This window comes from Gorilla gorilla, chromosome 18 (assembly GCF_029281585.2).
Source record: "Gorilla gorilla gorilla isolate KB3781 chromosome 18, NHGRI_mGorGor1-v2.1_pri, whole genome shotgun sequence".
Classification (NCBI taxonomy): Eukaryota; Metazoa; Chordata; class Mammalia; order Primates; family Hominidae; genus Gorilla; species Gorilla gorilla.
Window position 1 is genome coordinate 36,831,939 of NC_073242.2, and position 19,725 is coordinate 36,851,663.

At 54.0% G+C, this 19,725-nt stretch overlaps 2 protein-coding genes across 5 annotated transcripts; one reads left to right on the forward strand and one right to left on the reverse strand.

Annotated features, from left to right (window-relative positions):
* Positions 1 to 1,136: 1,136 nt before the first annotated feature.
* On the forward strand, positions 1,137 to 15,096 carry KAT8 (lysine acetyltransferase 8). 2 transcript variants are annotated; one of them, XM_031002961.3, is made up of 11 exons: positions 1,143 to 1,645; positions 3,949 to 4,023; positions 4,102 to 4,277; positions 10,771 to 10,824; positions 10,925 to 11,089; positions 11,786 to 11,875; positions 13,753 to 13,893; positions 14,003 to 14,096; positions 14,192 to 14,342; positions 14,480 to 14,634; positions 14,929 to 15,096. In XM_031002961.3, the coding sequence occupies exons 1-11, from the start codon at positions 1,435 to 1,437 to the stop codon at positions 14,991 to 14,993; spliced, it is 1,377 nt and encodes a 458-aa protein (XP_030858821.2). In that variant the 5' UTR covers positions 1,143 to 1,434; the 3' UTR covers positions 14,994 to 15,096. The 2 variants fall into 2 exon arrangements, with proteins under 2 accessions (XP_030858820.2, XP_030858821.2); XM_031002960.3 differs by lacking the exon at positions 14,929 to 15,096 and having other exon boundaries at positions 1,137 to 1,645; positions 14,480 to 14,922.
* Positions 15,097 to 15,169: 73 nt separating this feature from the next.
* Positions 15,170 to 19,473, reverse strand: PRSS8 (serine protease 8). 3 transcript variants are annotated; one of them, XM_004057536.4, is made up of 6 exons: positions 19,134 to 19,473; positions 18,874 to 18,891; positions 16,961 to 17,123; positions 16,417 to 16,688; positions 16,164 to 16,330; positions 15,170 to 16,071 (listed from the first exon to the last, which is right to left on the reverse strand). In XM_004057536.4, exons 1-6 carry the CDS (start codon positions 19,216 to 19,218, stop codon positions 15,745 to 15,747), a joined length of 1,032 nt encoding a protein of 343 aa, XP_004057584.1. In that variant the 5' UTR covers positions 19,219 to 19,473; the 3' UTR covers positions 15,170 to 15,744. The 3 variants fall into 3 exon arrangements, with proteins under 3 accessions (XP_004057584.1, XP_055221950.1, XP_018868282.1); XM_055365975.2 differs by having other exon boundaries at positions 16,961 to 17,815; positions 19,134 to 19,174; XM_019012737.3 differs by lacking the exons at positions 18,874 to 18,891; positions 19,134 to 19,473 and having other exon boundaries at positions 16,961 to 18,853.
* Positions 19,474 to 19,725: the final 252 nt, after the last annotated feature.

Below are 19,725 nucleotides of genomic sequence, written 5' to 3' on the forward strand. Positions count from 1 at the left end.
GGAGTCTGGCTCTTGGTCCCCAGGCTGGAGTGCAATGGCGGGATCTCAGCTCACTGCAACCTCCGCCTCCCGGGTTCAAGCGATTCTCCTGCCTCAGCCTCCCGAGTAGCTGGGACTACAGGCGCGTGCCACCACGCCCGGCTAAATTTTGTATTTTTAGTAGAGACGGAGTTTCACGGTGTTAGCCAGGATGGTCTCGATCTCCGCCCGCCTCGGCCTCTCAAAGTGCTGAGATTACAGGCGTGAGCCACCACGCCCCGCCCAACTCGTCCTTTCTTTAGACTTTATCCTGTGAGGGTGAATTATGGGCTGTCCCTGGACACACCCGTTCTGCTTTCCCCGCACCAACTGTATCCCAAATAGGGGAAGTAGTCTCTTCAACCTTCAAAAATGGGGCACTGGCTGGGCACGGTGGCTCACGCCTGTAACCCTAGCACTTTGGGAGGCCGAGGCGGGCGGATCACCTGAGGTCAGGAGTTCGAGACCAGCCTGGCCAACAGGGTGAAGCCCTGTCTCTACTAAAAATACAAAAAATAGCCGGGCGTGGTGGCGCGCGATTGTAATCCCAGCTATTCAGGAGGCTGAGGCAGGAGAATCGCTTGAACCCGGGAGGCGGAGGCTGCAGTGAGCCGAGATCGCGTCACTGCACTCCAGCCTGGGCGACAGAGCGAGACTCCATCTCAAAAAAAAAAAAAAAGGGGGGGGGGCGGGGAGCGACATTAGGCCAGCGCGAGTGTGCGGCTCCAGGCCACCAGGGCGGCCGCTCTGGCTCTGCCCTGTTAAAGTGGGGGCAGCGCCCGCTGAAAATTGGCACATCTTGGCTTCCTTAGGTACCAGGGCCTTTAAAAAGGTTCAGCTGGCCGGGCACGGTGGCTCACGCCTATAATCCCAGCATTTTGGGAGGTCGAGGCTGGCAGATCACGAGGTCAAGAGATCAAGACTATCCTGGACAACATGGTGAAACCCCGTCTCTACTAAAAATACAAAAATTAGATGGGCGTGGTGGCGCGCGCCTGCAGTCCCAGCTACCCGGGAGGCTGAGGCAGAAGAATCGCTTGAACCCGGAGGCGGAGGTTGCAGTGAGCCGAGATCGCGCCACTGCACTCCAGCCTGGGCGACAGAGCATGATTCCGTCTCAAAATAAATAAATAAATAAATAAAAGGTTGAGTTGAGTCATCGCATGAGGTAAGTCTGTCTCCTCTCCTCACCCATAGGCTGCAGCCACAGGCCCGCACGGAAAACCAGGAGCTCCAAGACTGCCGCACACTCAACATCCAACTCGCGGGGCCGCGGGGACGGCCACAGAAGCCAATCGGCTCCTGCTACATCACAGACCCCGCCCTCAAACCTTGAGGAGCCCGCCCCACGCACTGCTGACCCGGAGCCAAAAGAACTGCGTGGCGTCCGATTCTGGCGTCACTTCCCTTCCCGCGATGGCGGCACAGGGAGCTGCTGCGGCGGTTGCAGCGGCGACTTCAGGGGTCGCGGGGGAGGGCGAGCCCGGGCCCGGGGAGAATGCGGCCGCTGAGGGGACCGCCCCATCCCCGGGCCGCGTCTCTCCGCCGACCCCGGCGCGCGGCGAGCCGGAAGTCACGGTGGAGATCGGAGAAACGTACCTGTGCCGGCGACCGGATAGCACCTGGCGTGAGGGCGGGGCCCAGGGCTGGGGGTGGGGCGGAGCTCAGGGGCAGGGGGTGGGGCGGGGCCTGAGGACAGGCTGTCAGTGAGGTCAAGATCCGGGGGCTGGGAGTGGAGAGGAGGAGGGGCGGGGCTTGAGGAAAGAGCGCCGCGTTCCGGGCGCTGAGAAACCAGCCGGGTTGTGGGAGGCTGTTGACCCTGAATTATGCCGAGCGACGCCTAGAAACCCACCGCTCAGGCCTTCACCAGGATTGTTCCCATTCCACTTCCTTGCCCAGTCTTAGGCTTCATTCCTTTTTCTTGCTAACGCTGCTTCCTCACCCGTCTCTTGTCTCTGCGTCTTCTTTTTCCATTTGTCCCTGGCAGCCATCCGCAGAGAGAAGACCTTCCAGAAACAACAGGCTTCCCTTTCCTAAAGTTCTGCTGCCTTCTTTCATTTTCAAAATTAACCCCAAACTCCTTAGGGTGGCATTCATTTTTGTGACCTCTCCAGTTTCTAGCCAACACTAGGAAAGGGCATTGCCAGGCCAGAACACACTGTGTCCTCTGAAGACCACACGCCCTTTACCACCTGTGCCCTTTGCTTGGAATGTTTTTTATTCGCTTTCTCCTTGTTTGCCTGCCTAGCTCCTACTCATCCTCTTAGCTTCATATCCTTTGTGATGTCATCCTTGATTCCCCTTCAGGCAAAGTGAGTGGTTCCCTTCTCTATGTTCCTGCAACATTTTTTTCCTACCTCAGTCATAGTTTTTGTAACATTATGTTGTAATTTTCTCTCTCTGTCTTCCTCCATCATACTGGGAACTTCTGGAGGGCAGCACTTCTTGTGATTCATCACTGTGTCCTCTGTACCCGGCAACAACACAGCATAGGGCCAGACACGTAGTGGTTGCCTTACTCATTTATTGAATGCTCTGCTAATTGTCAGGTGCGCTGCTAAAAATTTTGGAGGCATTAATTCACCTTCTAAGGTTGGTACTATTATCCCTTTTGTCTTTTTTTTTTTTTTTTTTGAGACAGGATCTCGCTCTGTCACCCAGGTGGGATTGCCGTGGCACGATGACAGCTCACTGAAGCCTAGTCCTTCTAGGCTCAAGTGATCCTCCCACCTCACCCTCTCAGAGTGTTGGGATTACTGGCATGAGCCACTGTGCCCAGCTGTTATCCCTTTTCACAGATGAAGAGACTGAGGCTCAGAAAGATGGAATAACTTGCTCAGTTACACATAGCTAGGAAGTAGGGAGCTGGAATTTTATGTATTTTTTTTTTGGTTTTTTTTTGTTTGTTTGTTTGAGATGGAATCGCTCTCTGTTGCCAGGCTGGAGTGCAGTGGCGCCATCTTGGCTTACTGCAATCTCTGCCTCCCGGATTCAAGCGATTCTCCTGCCTCAACCTCCTGAGTAGCTGGGACTACAGTTGTGCGCCACCACACCCAGCTAATTTTTGTATTTTTAGTAGAGACGAAGTTTCACCATGTTGGCCAGGATGGTTTTGACCTCTTAACCTCGTGATTCACCCACCTCGGCCTCCCAAAGTGTTGGGATTACAGGCGTGAGCCACGATGCCCAGCCCTGGAATGATACATTAATGTAGGTTATCTTAATCCAGAGCCAGCACTCATGATCCCTGAACAAATGAACAACTGCGGGTATGTGGTAAAATGAGCATTGAATTTAGAGTCAGACTTAAATTCAGTTAAGTATTAGCTCTTATCACTTTTCAAATCTGTGACCCTGGGTAAGCCTCAGTTTTGTTCTGTTTTTTGGGGTTCTTTTTTTTTGAGACAGAGTCTTGCTCTTGTCACCCAGGCCGCAGTGCAGTGGTACAATCTTGGCTCACTGCAACCTCTGCCTCCCAGGTTCAAGCAATTCTCCTGCCTCAGCCTTGCCTCCCGGGTTCAAGCAATTTTCCTGCCTCAGCCTCCTGAGTAGTTGGGATTACAGGTGTGTGCCACCATGCCTGGCTTTTTTTTTTTCGTCTTTTTGGTACAGATGGGGTTTTGCCATGTTGACCAGGCTGGTCTCAAACTCCTGGCCTCAAGTGATCTGCCCATCTCGGCCTTCAGAAGTACTGGGATTACAGGTGTGAGCCACACACCCAGCCAGTTATTTTCTCATTCGTAAAATGAGAATAACAGCCCCAACCTGATCCACCTCACAGTTGTGGCAGTGATTGAGTAGAATGGCAGAGGTGGACCAGTGAGGTTAGCTGATGTGTGGCCCTGAACTCTGGAAACTGCTTCTCAGTGTGCAGGATTCCTTTTGTTCCAGCCTTACCTTCCTGATGACCCTAGCCTTTTTCCATCACAGATTCTGCTGAAGTGATCCAGTCTCGAGTGAACGACCAGGAGGGCCGAGAGGAATTCTATGTACACTACGTGGGCTGTGAGTGGCTTGGCACATCTGGGCGTGGGTGCGGGGAGTTGGCTGCCCTGGCAGCACTCTTATGGCCCATCCTTACAGTTAACCGGCGGCTGGACGAGTGGGTAGACAAGAACCGGCTGGCGCTGACCAAGACAGTGAAGGATGCTGTACAGAAGAACTCAGAGAAGTACCTGAGCGAGCTCGCAGAGCAGCCTGAGCGCAAGATCACTCGCAACCAAAAGCGCAAGCATGATGAGATCAACCATGTACAGAAGGTCCGGATCCCTTCCCATCCACGGGCCCAGGAGGCCCAGCTGCCTCTGCCAGTTCCCTTGGGTCTCTCGGGCCCCAGTGCCAAAACCATAGCAAATCCCATTTCTTAAGCTCCTGTAGTGTGTCAGGGACTTTACCTACTTCCTCTTACTTACTTTTCATAGGTAAGAAAACAGACAGAGGGTAAGGGCTTCTCTGCAGTCTCACAGCAAGGAAATGGCACGGCTGGGACTAGAACTCAGGCCTCCTGCACCGGTAGCCTCTTTTGTCTCCTAGTAGCTGTGTCTTAGTAGAAAAAATGACTTGAAGTTCAGTGGGAAAGATGAGAATGTTATTTGGCAGTTGCTATAGCCAAGCACCCTGCCAAGTCCTGTATATGTATAAGCTCCTCAAATCCTTTCCAACAATTCAACACACAGGAATAGTTACTTTTTTGGTAGGTGAGGAAGCAGGCTGAGAGAGATTAAGTAACATGCCCAAGGTCACACAGCTAGTAAAACGGTGGGCTGGAATTAGAATAATAATGCCAAACACTTGTTAGCCAGTGAGCAGAAGTATTCAGCTAAATGGTTTTTGTGTGTGTGTGTGTTTTTTTTTTTGTTTTTTGAGACGGAGTCTTGGTCTGTCGCCCAGCTTGGAGTACAGTGGCATGATCTCGGCTCACTGTAAACTCCGCCACCTGGGTTCAAGCAATTTTCCTGTCTCAGCCTCCCAAGTAGCTAGGACTACAGGTACCTGCCACCACGCCCGGCTAATTTTTGTATTTTTAGTAGAGACGAGGTTTCGCCATATTGGTCAGGCTGGTCTCGAACTCCTGACCTCAGGTGATCCGCCCACCTCGGCCTCCCAAAGTGCTGGGATTACAGGCGTGAGCTACTGCGCCCGGCCTAAGCTAAGTGTTTTAATACATGACCTCACTGACATTTCACAGTAGGCCTGTGAAGTAAGCATGCAGAAGAGCTACAGATAAGTTTAGGGACCCAGACAGGAATTTGATCTACCAGCTAGATTGTGCTACCTCAGAGCCAGAGGCCTTAGCAATGATTTTGGTTTTTTTCTTAAGAGACGGGAGTCTTGGTGTGTTGCTCAGGCTGGACTTGAACTCCTGGGCTCAAATGTTCTTCCTGCCTCAGCCTCCTAAGTAGCTGGGACTACAGGAGTGCATCCCTGTACCTGCCTTGGTTTTTTCTTGTATTGATACATAATAGTTGTACATATTATTGTTATTTTTTTTTTTTGAGACAGCGTCTTACTCTATCGTCTAGGCTGAGTGCAGTGGCACAATCATGGCTCACTTCAGCCTCAACCTCCTGGGCTCAAGCAATCCTCCTGCCTCAGCCTCCTGAGTAGCTGGGACCATAGGCACGTGCCACCGTGCCCAGCTAATTTTTTATTTTTTTGTAGAGACGGGATCTGCTATGTTGCCCACACTAGTCTCAAACTCCTGGTCTCAAGCGATCCTCCTGCCTTAGCCTCCCAAAGTGCTGGGATTACAGGTGTGAGCCACTGCGCCCAACCAAGTCTCAGTTTCTAAATTTATAAAAATCAGGAGTGCAAACCAGAGCAAGATTTGTCAAAGTCTCCAGACACCCAGACATTTGTTACTTTCAGCTATTGCAGCTTCATCCTTCTGAGTACATGAGTTAGTGGGCAAGCCCAACATTTAAATTTCTTTAAATGGAAGAAAGAAAGTGGATAAGATAGAAAAATCAGGGTGTTGCACTTTATTAAGTGTAGGTATTGTTTTGAAAAGCTTTTATTTCACACCCAATAAAAGTGTGCAGGATTCCTCTTGTTCCAGCCTTACCTTCCCGATGATCCTAGCACATACTTGTGTGTATATACAGACATGTTACAGTGCCAAGTGTACTTCCTACTGTGGTGTGATTTAAAAAATTGAAATACCCTAAACTGGAAGAACTCCTCAAGGTCTAAACTGCCCAATCGAACTTCCTATTGTAATGGAAATGTTCTATCGCTGTACTATCTAGTACAGTAGCCACTAGCCACATGTAGCTGTTGAGCACTTGAAATGTGTCTAGTGTGACTAAGAATTAAGAATTTTAGCCGGGCGCGGTGGCTTACGCCTGTAATCCCAGCACTTTGGGAGGCCAAGGCGGGTGGATCACCAGGTCAGAAGATCGAGACCATCCCGGCTAACATGGTGAAACCCCGTCTCTACTGAAAAATACAAAATAATTAGTGGTGGCGTGCGCCTGTAATCCCAGCTATTCGGGAGGCTGAGGTAGGAGAATGGCGTGAACCCGGGAGGCGGAACTTGCAGTGAGCCGAGATCCTGGGCTCACTCCAGCCTGGGTGACAGAGTGAGACTCCGTCTCAAAAAAAAAAAAAAAATTTTTTTTAAATTACGGGTGCAGTGGCTCACGCCTGTAATCCCAACACTTTGGGAGGCGGAGGTGGGTGGATCACTTAAGGTCAGGGGATTGAGACCAGCCTGGCCAACATGGCCAAAACCCCATCTCTACTAAAAATACAAAAATTAGCCGGGCGTGGTGGTTCACACCTGTAATCCCAGCTACTTAGGAGACTGAGGCAGGAGAATCACTTGAGCCCAGGAGATGGAGGTTGCAGTCAGCCAAGGTCACGCCACTGCACTCCATCCAGCCTGGATGTCCGATCAATACTGTCTCAAAAAAAATTTAATTATCATTTTTTTTTAAATTTTATTTTTATTTTTTCGAGACAGAGTCTCACTCTGTCAACCAGGCTGGAGTGCAGTGGTGCGATCTCAGCTCACTGCAACCTCCGCCTCCCAGATTCAAGTGAGTTTCCTGCCGTAGCCTCCCAAGTAGCTGGGACTACAGGCACGCACCATCATGCCTGGCTAATTTTTGTATTTTTAGTAGAGATAGGGTTTCACTATGTTTGGCCTCAAACTCCTGACCTCAACTGATCCGCCTGCCTCGGCCTCCCAAAGTGCTGGGATTACAGGTGTGAGCCGCCGTGCCCAGCCAAAATTTTCATTTTTTGAGACAGAGTCTCACTCTGTCACCTAGGCTGGAGTACAGTGGCGAGCTCTTGGGTTACTGCAACCTCCGCCTTCCTGGCTTAAGCAATTTTTGTGCCTCAGCCTCCCAAGTATCTGAGATTACAGGCGTGTGCCACCACACCCAGCTATTTTTTTATTTTTATTTTTAGTAGAGATGGGGTTTCGCCACATTGGCCAGACTGGTCTGGAACTCCTGGCCTCAAGTGGTCCTCCCACCTCGGCCTCTCAAAGTGCTGGGATTACAGGCGTGAGCCACCACGTTTGGCTGAGTATAATTTTAAATAGCCCTATGTGACAAGTGGCTACTTTATTGGACAGTGTAGATCTAAGATTAATTCCTCAACCGTTTTGCACTCAACAAAGACATACCTCTGAGCTGGCAACCAGCAGGGTGGATAACGGGCCAGTGGTGATAAAATCAAAGAATAGGTAATGAAACAATCATCCAGTTAACAATCAGCAAGGTTCTTCAGAGCCTAATTAATGTTTAATTCTAAATAAATTGCAACAATTAAGAAAAGTAGTGTTTTTGTAGTTCTTTATTGCATTTGCAGAAGAGTACTGTATTTTGTGAGAATTGGGAAATGTGTTTTAAAGAGATGTGTGAGGAGGAAAATCTTTCTTCCTCATCTTTACAGTGGTTAGGTTCAGAATTGGACAGACCAGGGGCCCATGCCCAACTCTGCTGAGTACCAGTTCTGTGACCTTGGGCAAGTGACCTCACCTCTTTGTGCCTCAGTTTTCTCTCATACAACAGGGACAATGAGCACTCTTATTTCAAAGGCTCATTGTGAGGACAAAATGAAATAATGTCGGCTGGGTGCAGTGGCTCATGCCTGTAATCCCAGCACTCTGGGAAGCTGAGATGATTGGATCATTTGAGGTCAAGAGTTCGAGATCAGCCTGGCCAATATGGTGAAAGCCCGTCTCTACTAAAAATACAAAAAGAGGCCAGGCGCAGGCAGACCACGAGGTCAGGAGCTGGAGGCCAGCATGGCCAACATGGTGAAACCCCGTCTTTACTAAAGATACAAAAAATTAGCTGGGTGTGATGGCGCACACCTGTAATCCCAGCTACTTGGGAGGCTGGGGCAGGAGAATCGCTTGAACCCAGGAGGCGAGGTTGCAGTGACGGGAGATTTTGCCATTGCACTCCAGCCTGGGTGACAGGGCGAGGCTCCATCTCAAAAAAAAAGAAAAGAAAAAAGGCTATGGCTCACGCCTGTAATCCCAGCACTTTGAGAAGCCAAGGTGGGTGGATCATCTGAAGGTCAGGAGTTCAAGACCAGCTTGGCCAACATGGTGAAACCCCATCTCTACTAAAAATACAAAAAATTAACCGGGCTTGCTGGTGGGCACCTGTAATCCCAGCTGCTTGGGACACTGAGATGGGAAGATCGCTTGAACTCAGGAGGTGGAGGTTGTAGTGAGCCAAGATTGCACCATTGCACTCCAGCCTGGGCAACAAGAGCGAAATTTCATCTCAAAAAACAAAATAAATTAGCTGGGAATGGTAGCAGGCACATGTAGTCTCAGCCACTTGGGAGGCTGACGTAGGAGAATCACTTAAGCCCAGGAGGCAGAGGTTGTGGTGAGCTGAGATCTCCCCACTGCACTCCAGCCTGGGCGACAGAGTGAGAGTCTATCTCAGAAGAAAAAAAAAAAAATGTCTGTGCCGTGCTTGCCACTTGGAATAAATGGCAGCTCACTAGTCCCCGAGGGTAAGGGACCTCACCTTGCCCTGCCTGTTTACTACTCTGTAAAATTGAAATAACGCAGCTGGGTGCAGTGGCTCACGCCTGTAATCTCAGCACTTTGGGAGTGCGAGGCTGGTTGATCACCTGAGGTCAGGAGTTTGAGAACAGCCTGGCCAACATGGCGAAACTCCATCGCTACTAAACATACAAAAATTACCTGGATGTGGCGGCACGTGCCTGTAGTCCCAGCTACTTGGGAGGCTGAGGCAGGAGAATTGCTTGAACCTGGGAGGCGGAGGTTGCAGTGAGCCGAGATGGTGCCACTGTACTCCAGCCTGAGCAACAGAGTGAGACTCCGTCTCAAAAAAAAAAAAAGAAAGAAATAACACTCTATGTAAGGGTTACTGAAAGGATTAAATGAGGCCATATAAGCATATAAGCACAGTGCTTTGTGGAGGGGGTTCTGGGTAAAGCACTGGCTCCTTCCTCCCTTCTCAGCTACAGGGCAGGGCCTCGTCTGCCCTGGTGTAGGTCATGGGCCGTCTTGGGTCCCCCTTCCATTGTCAGGCTGTACTGGGTTCCTCCCACAGGGTCTGGCCTAGGAGCAGGATGTGTTGTGAGTGTGGTGTGACTCTTAGTCTCTGCTTTCTAAGGACTTGAAAAATAGAGGAACCCAGGTGGGCATACTTGGACAGTGTTGCCCTGTTGACCACTTCTCACTGAACTTGGGAAGGAGGGAATGTTTTCTGGATGGGAAGAATCCAGTCAGGCCTCCTGGAGGGGGTGGTAAGAATCTCAAGCCTTGAAGGATGGGAAAGAGCACAATAACAACAGTGACACAGGAGAGATCACAAAGCATCATGGACTCACCTGACTCATGCTCCGTGCCAGGCTGAGAAAGTGTTTTCTGCTGGCAGTGAGAGAAGGAAGGGCATTCTCCAGGTAGAAGGAGCTGTTTGTGCAGAAGCATGAAGGCCGCAAAAATGGGGCTGCTGATAGCAATGAGGAGGCTGGGGCTGGAGGCAAGGAATCTGAGGAGGCCTAGTAAATTGTCCAGACCTGAGATGGGGCCATGACTACCTGGAGCAGGACAGAGAGGAGAATTCCAGAGCGGGCCCAATTCCAGAGATGTCAGAAGTAGACTCGACATCCACTGTATTAGGACTTGGCCAGGCTGAGGGAGAGAGAGTAGTCTGAGGCAAGCCTAGTTATGGGTCTTGGACATTGGGACCAAGGATGATGTTCCCAGTGAAATGAGCAACCCAGGAGGAGGCGCAGGTTTGCAGGGAGGAGTGTTGAGGTCCTTTCTGCACATCTTGAGTCTGCTGTCCCTGTGGGAGGGACCTCTGGGGCAGTCCCATGGGCAGGCAGGGTCTGGTGCTCAGGAAAGGGGTCCAGGCACATCGGGGAGGTAGTAACAGTTCTTATGGTGGGCCTGGAAGGCAAATCTGTTATTTCATTTGAGTCTCACAACTTTGGCAGAGCTGGATTGCCCCCCATCGTGCAGCTGAAGCCCCATCCTGATCCTAACCCTGTTCATCTGGCAAAAGGTCCAAACTTGGACATCAGGGATGTCTGGGATATCGGGGGTGGGGCGGGTGGGTGTGAGAGGAGTCTGGACCAGCCAGCTTCAGAACCAAGTCAGATAGGTTAGCTATTGGTGTGGTTATTATTGCCATCCAGGAATGAGGTCTGGTAGACAGCAGGGAAGCCTTGTGGGTCCTGACGGGAGGGACAGCCTGGTCACCACTTCTGTTCACCTCTGCCCACTTTTCTTTCCTGGCCCAGACTTATGCAGAGATGGACCCCACCACAGCAGCCTTGGAGAAGGAGCATGAGGCGGTAAGTGGGTCTGGGAAGCTGCCTGCAGGTCCCCCGTCTCCCCTTGCCGAGGAGCCCCTGCTGAGCCGTGCACTATGCCTCACTCCCACCCTGCCTGCAGATCACCAAGGTGAAGTATGTGGACAAGATCCACATCGGGAACTACGAAATTGATGCCTGGTATTTCTCACCATTCCCCGAAGACTATGGGAAACAGCCCAAGCTCTGGCTCTGCGAGTACTGCCTCAAGTACATGAAATATGAGAAGAGCTACCGCTTCCACTTGGTGAGGCTGGGCCGGCCGGGCCAAGCTGGGCAGGGGCCTGGTGAGAGGCAGAGGCAGGCATGGAGACTGAGGGCGGCTGCGCCGGCAGCTCCAGGGAGGAGACAGGCCCAAAGGAGCGAGTACAGGGAAGAGCTGCTGGGGGTCAGGAGGCCTGGATTCCAGGCCTGGCTTTGCTGTTGCTGGCAGGGTGACCTTGCCAACTTCAGACCTCAGCTCCTCTTCTCTGGAATGGGGATAGTAACTCACCCTCTTCAGGTCTTTTGCCAAGGCCAGCTCCATCCCAGGAAGCACACATAGCCCCTGGCAGTGTGACCTTAAGTGTGGATGAAATTGGGGGCTGTCAGGAAGGAGCGCTCTCATCACTGACACAGTGGGCTGCTTCCCGAAGTGTGGAATCTGAAGCGAATAGGTGTGGTTTAGGGAAGCCATTGTCATGGACGGGTCCCTCCAGAGCCAGGCCCACAGAGACTCAAAACCCCACCGTGCTGTGTGATGTTTGGATCTCTGTGCCTGGGCCTTGGTCTGTAAAAGCAGGATCACTTTCCTAAGGCTGCTGGGAGGATTACTCGATGTAGGTGAAGTGTTGAGGGGGGAAACAGAGAGGCAGAGACTTGCTCCAAAGCACTCAGTGGTGGGTTGGGTGCCTCCTAGCAGAGAACATATGGGCAGCGAACCTGTTCTCTTGTCCCCCACCAGGGTCAGTGCCAGTGGCGGCAGCCCCCCGGGAAAGAGATCTACCGCAAGAGCAACATCTCCGTGTACGAAGTTGATGGCAAAGACCATAAGGTGAGTGGGTGGCCAGGGGCCGGGTGAGGCCGGGGAGGCCCTGGGCACCTCCCAGATGATCCTCATCACCACCAAAGGGGAGGGGGCAGCCTTAGCTGAGCCTCTATGGGCAGAATGCCTCTGAGGGGCCAGGCACTGCAGCTCACACCTGTAATCCTAGCACTTTTGGAGGCTGAGGTGGGCAGATTGCCTGAGCTCAGGAGTTTGAGAGCAGCCTGGGTAACATGACGAAACTCCTTCTCGACTAAAAATACAAAAAATTAGCCAGCGTGGTGGTGTGCACCTGTAATCCCAGCTACTCGGGAGGCTGAGGCACAAGAATTGCTTGAACCTGGGAGGCAGAGGTTGCAGTGAGCTGAGATTGTGCCACTGTACTCCAGCCTGGGCGTCAGATTGAGAATCTGTTTCAAAAAAAAACAGAAGGCCTCTGAGGGCCTCCTAGCCTGGCACTAGGCCTGTAGTTGGTGCATAGGAAACACAGGGCCTTGTGGTGGCCCCAAGACTCTTCTGCTGGTGGGATTAGGTTCAAACTTGGGTTGTTCTGGAACCCAGAGGAGATTTTCTTGCCTGAGGCTGCTTTTAGAAGTGCTTTCTCCTTCCGTTGGAAAGAAAGGTGTTTGTTTTTGCCTGGGAGGGGACTGCTTTGTGTGAAATTTCCTGCTGAGAGAGCTCTGTGGCTTTCAAGGTTTGAGTTCCTTGTTCCTGGCCCTGAATGACTTCAGCGGGGCAGGTTGGGGCCTTTGGGACCTGCCTTGCTGTTGTAGAGAACTTGGCGTTTGCCTTATCAGTCTGGGAGGGTCTGGCCAAGTGTACTGGTTTCCCGCAGATGGGCCGTACAGCATAGGACGGAGAGGGCAGGCTTCAGGGTGGCTCATGTTGCCCTGTCACTTCCTCACTGACCACAGACAAGTTACTTAACATGGTTTGTTCCTGTTTCCTTGTCCATAAGACGGGAGTCATAATATTTAATATTTACCTAGTTGTGTTGTTAGTGGAATAAATGAGACAGCAAATGTCAAGTGTTCAGTGCAGTGCTTGGCACTAGTATGTGCTTAATAAACACGGGCCTTGTTATTATCGGTGACCTCTTGGGGCTTGATTAGTCTTGGACTCGGAGAATACGCAGGCTGAGCCCAGCCCTTGCCCCTGCTCTGCCTTCCTGAGCATGGCTGTGTGGAATAGCAGAAGGGCCCCCGCTGGAGATGTGGGGGTGCTTTCCAACTGCGCTCTGCCAGCTTTGAGGCCCTGGGCAAGCACTTCCACTGTGGGAGCTTCAGCTTCCTCCTGAGTGAGATGGGCCTGGCAGTGCTGGGCTCGCACAGCTGCCGGGTTGGATGAGAGAGTGGCTGTGGTGTCATAAACCAGGGAGCCCCTTAGTGTGTGCCGTGAAGCCAAACTCGGTCCCATTGTCCCCCTCCTGGAGTGCGGCCAAGTGGACAGACAGGGCTCGAGGTTCCTCCATTCAGCAGACGTTTACCAGGCACCCAGCTTCATACTTAGCCTCGTGCTAGGCGCTGGGGACACAGCCATGAACAGGACGGTCTAAATTCCTGCCTCGGAGCCTCAGTTTCACTAGCTGAAACAGAGTTAATGTCTGTGAAGACTGAAGCAGATCCTGCATGGAAGGCACCCAGCTCGTATTTGGCACTCAGAAGGGGTGGCCGGGCTTCGTCCAGCTCCACTGGTACCTCCAAAGTGCTGTTGCTCTCTCATTTCCAGTTCCCTGTTCGTCAGAGGCTGACCGAAGACTCCTTCCAGTGTGAAATCCTTCTGGCCTGGCGAGGCGCCCACTTCGCGTGGGCTGGTGCCGGCTGCTGGAACCAGCTGGGTGGGGCCTGTGCCTGCCCCTGAGCCTGTCTCCCCCTCCTCAACCCTAGATTTACTGTCAGAACCTGTGTCTGCTGGCCAAGCTTTTCCTGGACCATAAGACACTGTACTTTGACGTGGAGCCGTTCGTCTTTTACATCCTGACTGAGGTGGACCGGCAGGGGGCCCACATTGTTGGCTACTTCTCCAAGGTGCTGGGTCTGGACACTCGGGGTGGGAAGGGTGGGGAGGGCGAAGGTGGGCATGAACAGAGAGTGGGGCAGAGCCTCCCCAGCGGCCCTGAGCACCCGCCTCCTGCAGGAGAAGGAGTCCCCGGATGGAAACAATGTGGCCTGCATCCTGACCTTGCCCCCCTACCAACGCCGTGGCTACGGGAAGTTCCTCATCGCTTTCAGTGAGTGGTTCCTGGCCTGTCTGGGAGGGGGAGACCTGTGGGGCAGGGGTGCCAGGGCAGGCTGGATCCTAAGTTCCTCTTTCTACTGCTGCCAGGTTATGAGCTCTCCAAACTGGAGAGCACGGTCGGCTCCCCGGAGAAGCCGCTGTCTGACCTGGGCAAGCTCAGCTACCGCAGCTACTGGTCCTGGGTGCTGCTGGAGATCCTGCGGGACTTCCGGGGCACACTGTCCATCAAGGACCTCAGGTGAGGGGGCCTCCCGGGCCCTGGGGGCAGGACTTGCCCTGAGATGGGCCACGATCCTGCTTCCTCATACCATCACCATCCTGGCCAGATCCCACAAGGGCACCAGGTCTGGCATTTGCTCTCATCCCTTTTTGCAGCCAGATGACCAGTATCACCCAAAATGACATCATCAGTACCCTGCAGTCCCTCAATATGGTCAAGTACTGGAAGGGCCAGCACGTGATCTGTGTCACACCCAAGCTGGTGGAGGAGCACCTCAAAAGTGCCCAGTATAAGAAACCACCCATCACAGGTGGGTGGGGGGCTGCTGTGTGTCGGGGGCGGTGGGGGAGTGTCAGTATATGGACTGGTAGGAGTCAAGGCCTCCTTATTGCTGTCACATGATCCCAAACCAGTCAGACCAGCTCCCAGGATGGAGCCCGGGGCAGGCCTCTCATTCCTGGGCTTCCCTGCCCCTCCCCAGCACAGCCTGCCCTTTTGTTCTCACCTGGAGGAGGTGAAACTGGCCTGAGCCCAGAGCAGGGCAGCCAGGTGTGAGCTGGCCTGGCCCAGGCCCAGCCCTGCCTCCCGCCCCTTCTCCCCACAGTGGACTCCGTCTGCCTCAAGTGGGCACCCCCCAAGCACAAGCAAGTCAAGCTCTCCAAGAAGTGAGCAGCCTGGCCCCTGCTGTCGGACCTGAGCCTCCTGGCTGTCAGCCTGTAAATATGTATAGACCTGTTTTGTCATTTTTTTAATAAAGTCAGTTCTGCTGGTGGCCCTGGACTTTGGAGGGGAAGGGGAGGCCAAGAGTGGATGTTCTTCATTTCACTTCACACATGCACGGCAAGTTGTGCTCAAACATTTTAATCATTTCTGCCCTGTTACTCCCACCCCAGATCCAAGCGCCAGCCCGTTCCGGTGGGGGCTCAGTCCTCCGGAGTCCAGGAGTCAGGGCTCGGGGGCGCTCAGCGGCCAGTGGGCAAGATTGGGGCCTTTCCTGTCCTCGAAGCTGCACAAAGGTGGCCCCAGCCCAGAACACAGGGAGAGGGCAGAGAGATGTGCTCATCAGTCTGGGCAGGCGGGCCGGGAGCAGTCTTCCAGAAACAGGTGGGAGCCAGGGCTCATTTTCATAGCCAAGGGTCCCAGGAGCTCCCCAGGAGCTCGGCCAATGGGCTGGTCCATGGTGGGTGAGGGGCCAGAGGCTCTGGCCATTGCTACAGGCAGTAAAACTCCTGACTCTCAGTGATGGTCCCAAAAAGCACACCCAGAAGAATGGGCTCAAAGATCAAGATGGGGCCCCAGCCTCCCGCAGAGTCCTGAAGGAAGGAGTGGCTCAAGTCAGGCCCTGGGTCCAAAGGCCATCAGGGAAGGACCAGGCTCCTGTCCTTGAGTGTGATGCATCCATCCTGGAAGTAGGGCCAGCTCAGTGCTCGCTGAGCCATGGGGAGAGGAGGCCCAGAGCCAGGCCCAGAGGCAGGAAAAGGATGGGCCTCAGCAAGCCCTGGGCTGGGGCAGAGCTGAAGGCCAGGTGGCTGCCACAGAGGTTGCTGTCGGGCTGGGACTCCTGGGTTTGGGGCACCACACGAGGCTGGAGTTCTGTCACCTTGCTTTGGATCCAGGAGGCATAGCTGGAGGCCAGAGTGTACACACCAGGCCTGTTGCGGGCCCCACAGGCATCTCCCCAGCTCACAATGCCCGTCAGGTACCAGAGACCCTCCACAGGGCAGGAGAGTGGGCCCCCAGAGTCACCCTGAGGAGAGAAGCCACACAGCAGCCATCAGGACCGGGCCAGGCCTCCTTTCCGAAGTTGCACTGGTCATCTGCCCCCAGGCCTGTGCTTACCTGGCAGGCGTCCTTGCCCCCCTCCACGTAGCCAGCACACACCATGTCCTCCTGGACAAAGTGCGGCTCCTCAGGCTTGGCGTCGATGTTGTACAGGCAGTTACACGTCTCACGACTGATCAGAGGCACCTCGAGTTGCTGCAGTGGCTTGGGCGTCAGGAGGCTCACTGTGGGGGTAAAAGAGGCTTACCCTGGGCCCCTCCCCAAGTCAGGTGCCCCTCCACACCTCTAGGCACCCAGTGTCCCACCTCACCTGAGGGGGCCACATGGCCCCAGCCAGTGACGGTGCAGTGGAGGCCGTTGGGGAAGGAGGCGTTGGCTGCAGGGAGGCAGATGGGCCGGATGTAGCGGGAGAAGGTGACGGGTCTGCTGAGTTGGAGGAGTGCAATGTCGCCCTGGGAGCCCTCCTGGAGGTAGCTGGGGTGGGGGATGATGTCCTTCAAGGTGCTGAACTTGGCGTCCTCGGAGTAGGAGTCTAGCTCGTGGGCCCCCAGCTTGACCTCATAGGCTTCCTTGTGGTGCTCGCTGCAGGCAGGGGGCAAAGGCTGAGACCCAGGAGACCTCTCCTTGTTCCCCAACCCCCGCTGCCAACCCCTGATTCCGATCAGCCCCTTTTAGGTCTCAAATTGCACCTTAGTTTTATCATGTAACCTCTGACCCCTCACCTTCACTCCTAAGTGGTCCTTCCAGACTTAGAACTGACACTCTCAGACCCAACCCAAGAACCCCAACCTCTGACCTGGATTGACCCATGAACTTTGACCTCCAGCCCACTTTTGACTTTCACCATTTGGTACCTGGGGAAGCAGTGAGCAGCTGACAGCACCCACTGCTCAGACACGAGAGAGCCACCACACACATGGACGCCTTCATAGGTGATGCTGACCTGCCAGGGCCACTGACCAGCGACTGCATTGCTGCCACCTGTGATGCGTGCTTGGGGGGCCACACCGCAGGGAGCTGCCCAGGGAGGAAGGGAAGGGGTCAGGTTGTTAGCCTGGCCACTCCTATGCAGCCCAGGAGCTCTGATATAGAGCTTGGGAAGTGGGTTCACAGGAGTCAACACCCCTTTGTCCCCTCCCAGGCATGGGCAGTTGTGCCCCTTCTGTCCACTACCCATTACCTAATTCAGGTCTCATGGCAGCTTCTCTCCTTGCAAGCCTTCCATCCATCCCGCCCCTTACAAGTCTGAAGATTTTCATAAACCCCCAATCTGACCAGGCCACAGCCCTGCTTAAACCCTTCCTTGGCTCCACGCGGCCCTTAAGATACATTCCAGACAGACCATGGCACCGCCATCAGACCCAGCCGTCCCCTCTGGACCCTTCAGTCGTGTACATCAGGCCACACACTTGTTTACCCGGGACCTTGGCTGATCCAGGTCACTCTACCTGGTATGCCCTTCCCCATCCTTACTGTCTGGCAAACTTCCCTTTGCCTGTGGATGCTTGATTGGAACAGCAGCCCCTCCGTAGACAGGCGGGCTTCTGCTGGCTGAGTTGGGCATTGCCTCCGAGCCCAGCACCCCTCAACCTCCACCATGCTCCCCGATGCTGCCCAGTCTCACAATTGTTCCGGAGTCCACAACTGTGTCTGTTTCCACCACACCAATCTGGGCATTCCCTAGGGGCAGACTCTCATGTCTGCAGTGCCTGTGGCGTCGTGGACATATATTCAACAAACCAACAGCAGAACTGGGCTCCTGTGATGTGAATGTCTAGTTTCCAGGACAGCCCCAGCTCCACCCCCATTGAGGCCACTTTGGAGTGGAGCCCAACTGCTCTTCACAAAGTCATCTAGGAGCAGAGAAAATTGCAGACCAGATCTTTCTCTCCCTTATCATCATGACAATAGCCACTATTTAGAGAGCCTAGCGGCTGTGCCAGGCCCTGGAGGGGCTTTCGCTTCCTCATCTCCCTGCATCCTCTCCACAGCCCCGGGAGACGGACATGACCAGCTTCATTTTAGAGGTGAGGAGTCTAAGGCTTAGAAAAGTGGGGGGACTTGGCCAATGACACACAGCCAGTGCATGGGGAAGCCAGGATTGAAAGCCGGTCTGACTCAGAGCCGGGTTGGGTGCCTTCCAAGAAAGGAGACCCTTGGTTTGGTTCCCTCAAAACCACCTCCAGGACGGGAACGGTGGCTCACACCTGTAATCCCAGCACTTTGAGAGGCCAAGGCAGGAGGATCGCTTGAGCCCAGGAGTTCAAGACCTGCCCGGCCAACATAGTGAGACCCACATCTCTACCAAACAAAAACAAAAACAAAAACAAAAACAAAACACAACTAGCTGGGTGTGATGGCATGCACCTGTAGTCCCAGCCACTAGGGAGGATCACGTGAGCCCGGGAGGCTGGATCACTGAGGCTGCAGTGAGCTGCGATCGGGCCACTGCACTCCAGCCTGGGTGACGACAGACCCAGACCCTGTTTCAAAAGACAAAACCAAACCAAAAAAACCACCTCGATTGCCCCACTTTGGGAGTCAGACGTGGATCTGAATCCCAGCTGCACCTTCACTGGCAGTGTGCCCCGGGCAAGTCCCTGCTTCTCTGCCCATAAGGTGAGGGCTAAAACCCCCCACTCTGGGAGCCCTAAGAGAATCTAGTTGGAACGCAGCCCAGCTGAAGGCCAGGCACTGGTTAAACCCCAGGGGAATCCGATCCAAGTCACCTCCCCCTCCCCTCCTCCCTCTCCGAGGAAAGTCTCACCTTCTGCCCCTTCCGCTCCTAGAAAGAAAGAGAAAGAGGAGGGGTGAGTAGGGAAGACTCAGGTTCCCTGACCCCTTAGTACTCACCACTGCTCCAGAGGGCTGGCCCCTTCCCTGGCAGAGCCAAGGTGGGAAAGGGAGGCCAAGAGCTAGGGAGGCCGGGGGTTTTCTTGGGCCCCAGACAAGGGCACACCCCAGAAAATGATCACGCTGGCTCCCTCCAGTGCATTGTCCCCACCCTGCCCCCACGTCCTCACTTACCTGTCCCCGACCGGAGTAATCCAAGATAGAGCAGAATGGCCACAGCCCCCAGCTGCCCAGGCCTCAGGACCCCCTTCTGGGCCATGGCCCAGGACAAGGGCCCCTGGGGCAGACTCCAGGCACGCAAGGTAGGAAGCCTGGGGGTGGTGTCGAAGGCAGGACCCAGATGTTGGCTCAGAGAGAAGGATCCCAGAATCCGGGCTGGAAAGGGGCAGCAAGTGTCCAAGGCTGGCCTCTAAGGCAGGGAGCGGCCGCAACGGGAGACTCCTGGAGTATCCGAAGCGAGCAGTGTGGACGAGTCACCAGCGCCGTCTGGCCACGCAGGGTCCTCCGAGGAGTGGCTGCACCTACCTGCCCGCCCCTCCCCTGGCCCCGCCCGCTGGCTGGGCTCCGCCAGCTCCTCTTGCCACCAAAGTCATGAGTCCTTTCAGAGCTGCAGGCCCGTGTGTGTGCATGTATGTGTCCGTGTGTACGTGTGTGCACATGCATAGGCCTTTTGTGTGTGTGTCCCGGTGTGTAGTGTGTATGTGGTGTGTGTATATGCCTGTGTAGGCTGTGGGTGTCCTCTTATGTGGTGTGGTATGTGTGTGTG

Bases quoted from the DNA above. Each gene is read 5' to 3' on its own strand.
- KAT8 (XM_031002960.3), top strand. From the start codon at position 1,435: ATGGCGGCACAGGGAGCTGCTGCGGCGGTTGCAGCGGCGACTTCAGGG. The intron at 4,278-10,770 runs GTCCGGATCCCT...TTCCTGGCCCAG, and splicing joins AGATCAACCATGTACAGAAG to ACTTATGCAGAGATGGACCC. The intron at 10,825-10,924 runs GTAAGTGGGTCT...CCCTGCCTGCAG, and splicing joins TGGAGAAGGAGCATGAGGCG to ATCACCAAGGTGAAGTATGT.
- PRSS8 (XM_055365975.2), bottom strand. From the start codon at position 17,283: ATGGGTAGTGGACAGAAGGGGCACAACTGCCCATGCCTGGGAGGGGAC. The intron at 16,689-16,960 runs GTACCAAATGGT...CCCTGCCTGCAG, and splicing joins GCTGCTCACTGCTTCCCCAG to CGAGCACCACAAGGAAGCCT. The intron at 16,331-16,416 runs GTGAGGTGGGAC...TTACCCCCACAG, and splicing joins GGGCCATGTGGCCCCCTCAG to TGAGCCTCCTGACGCCCAAG.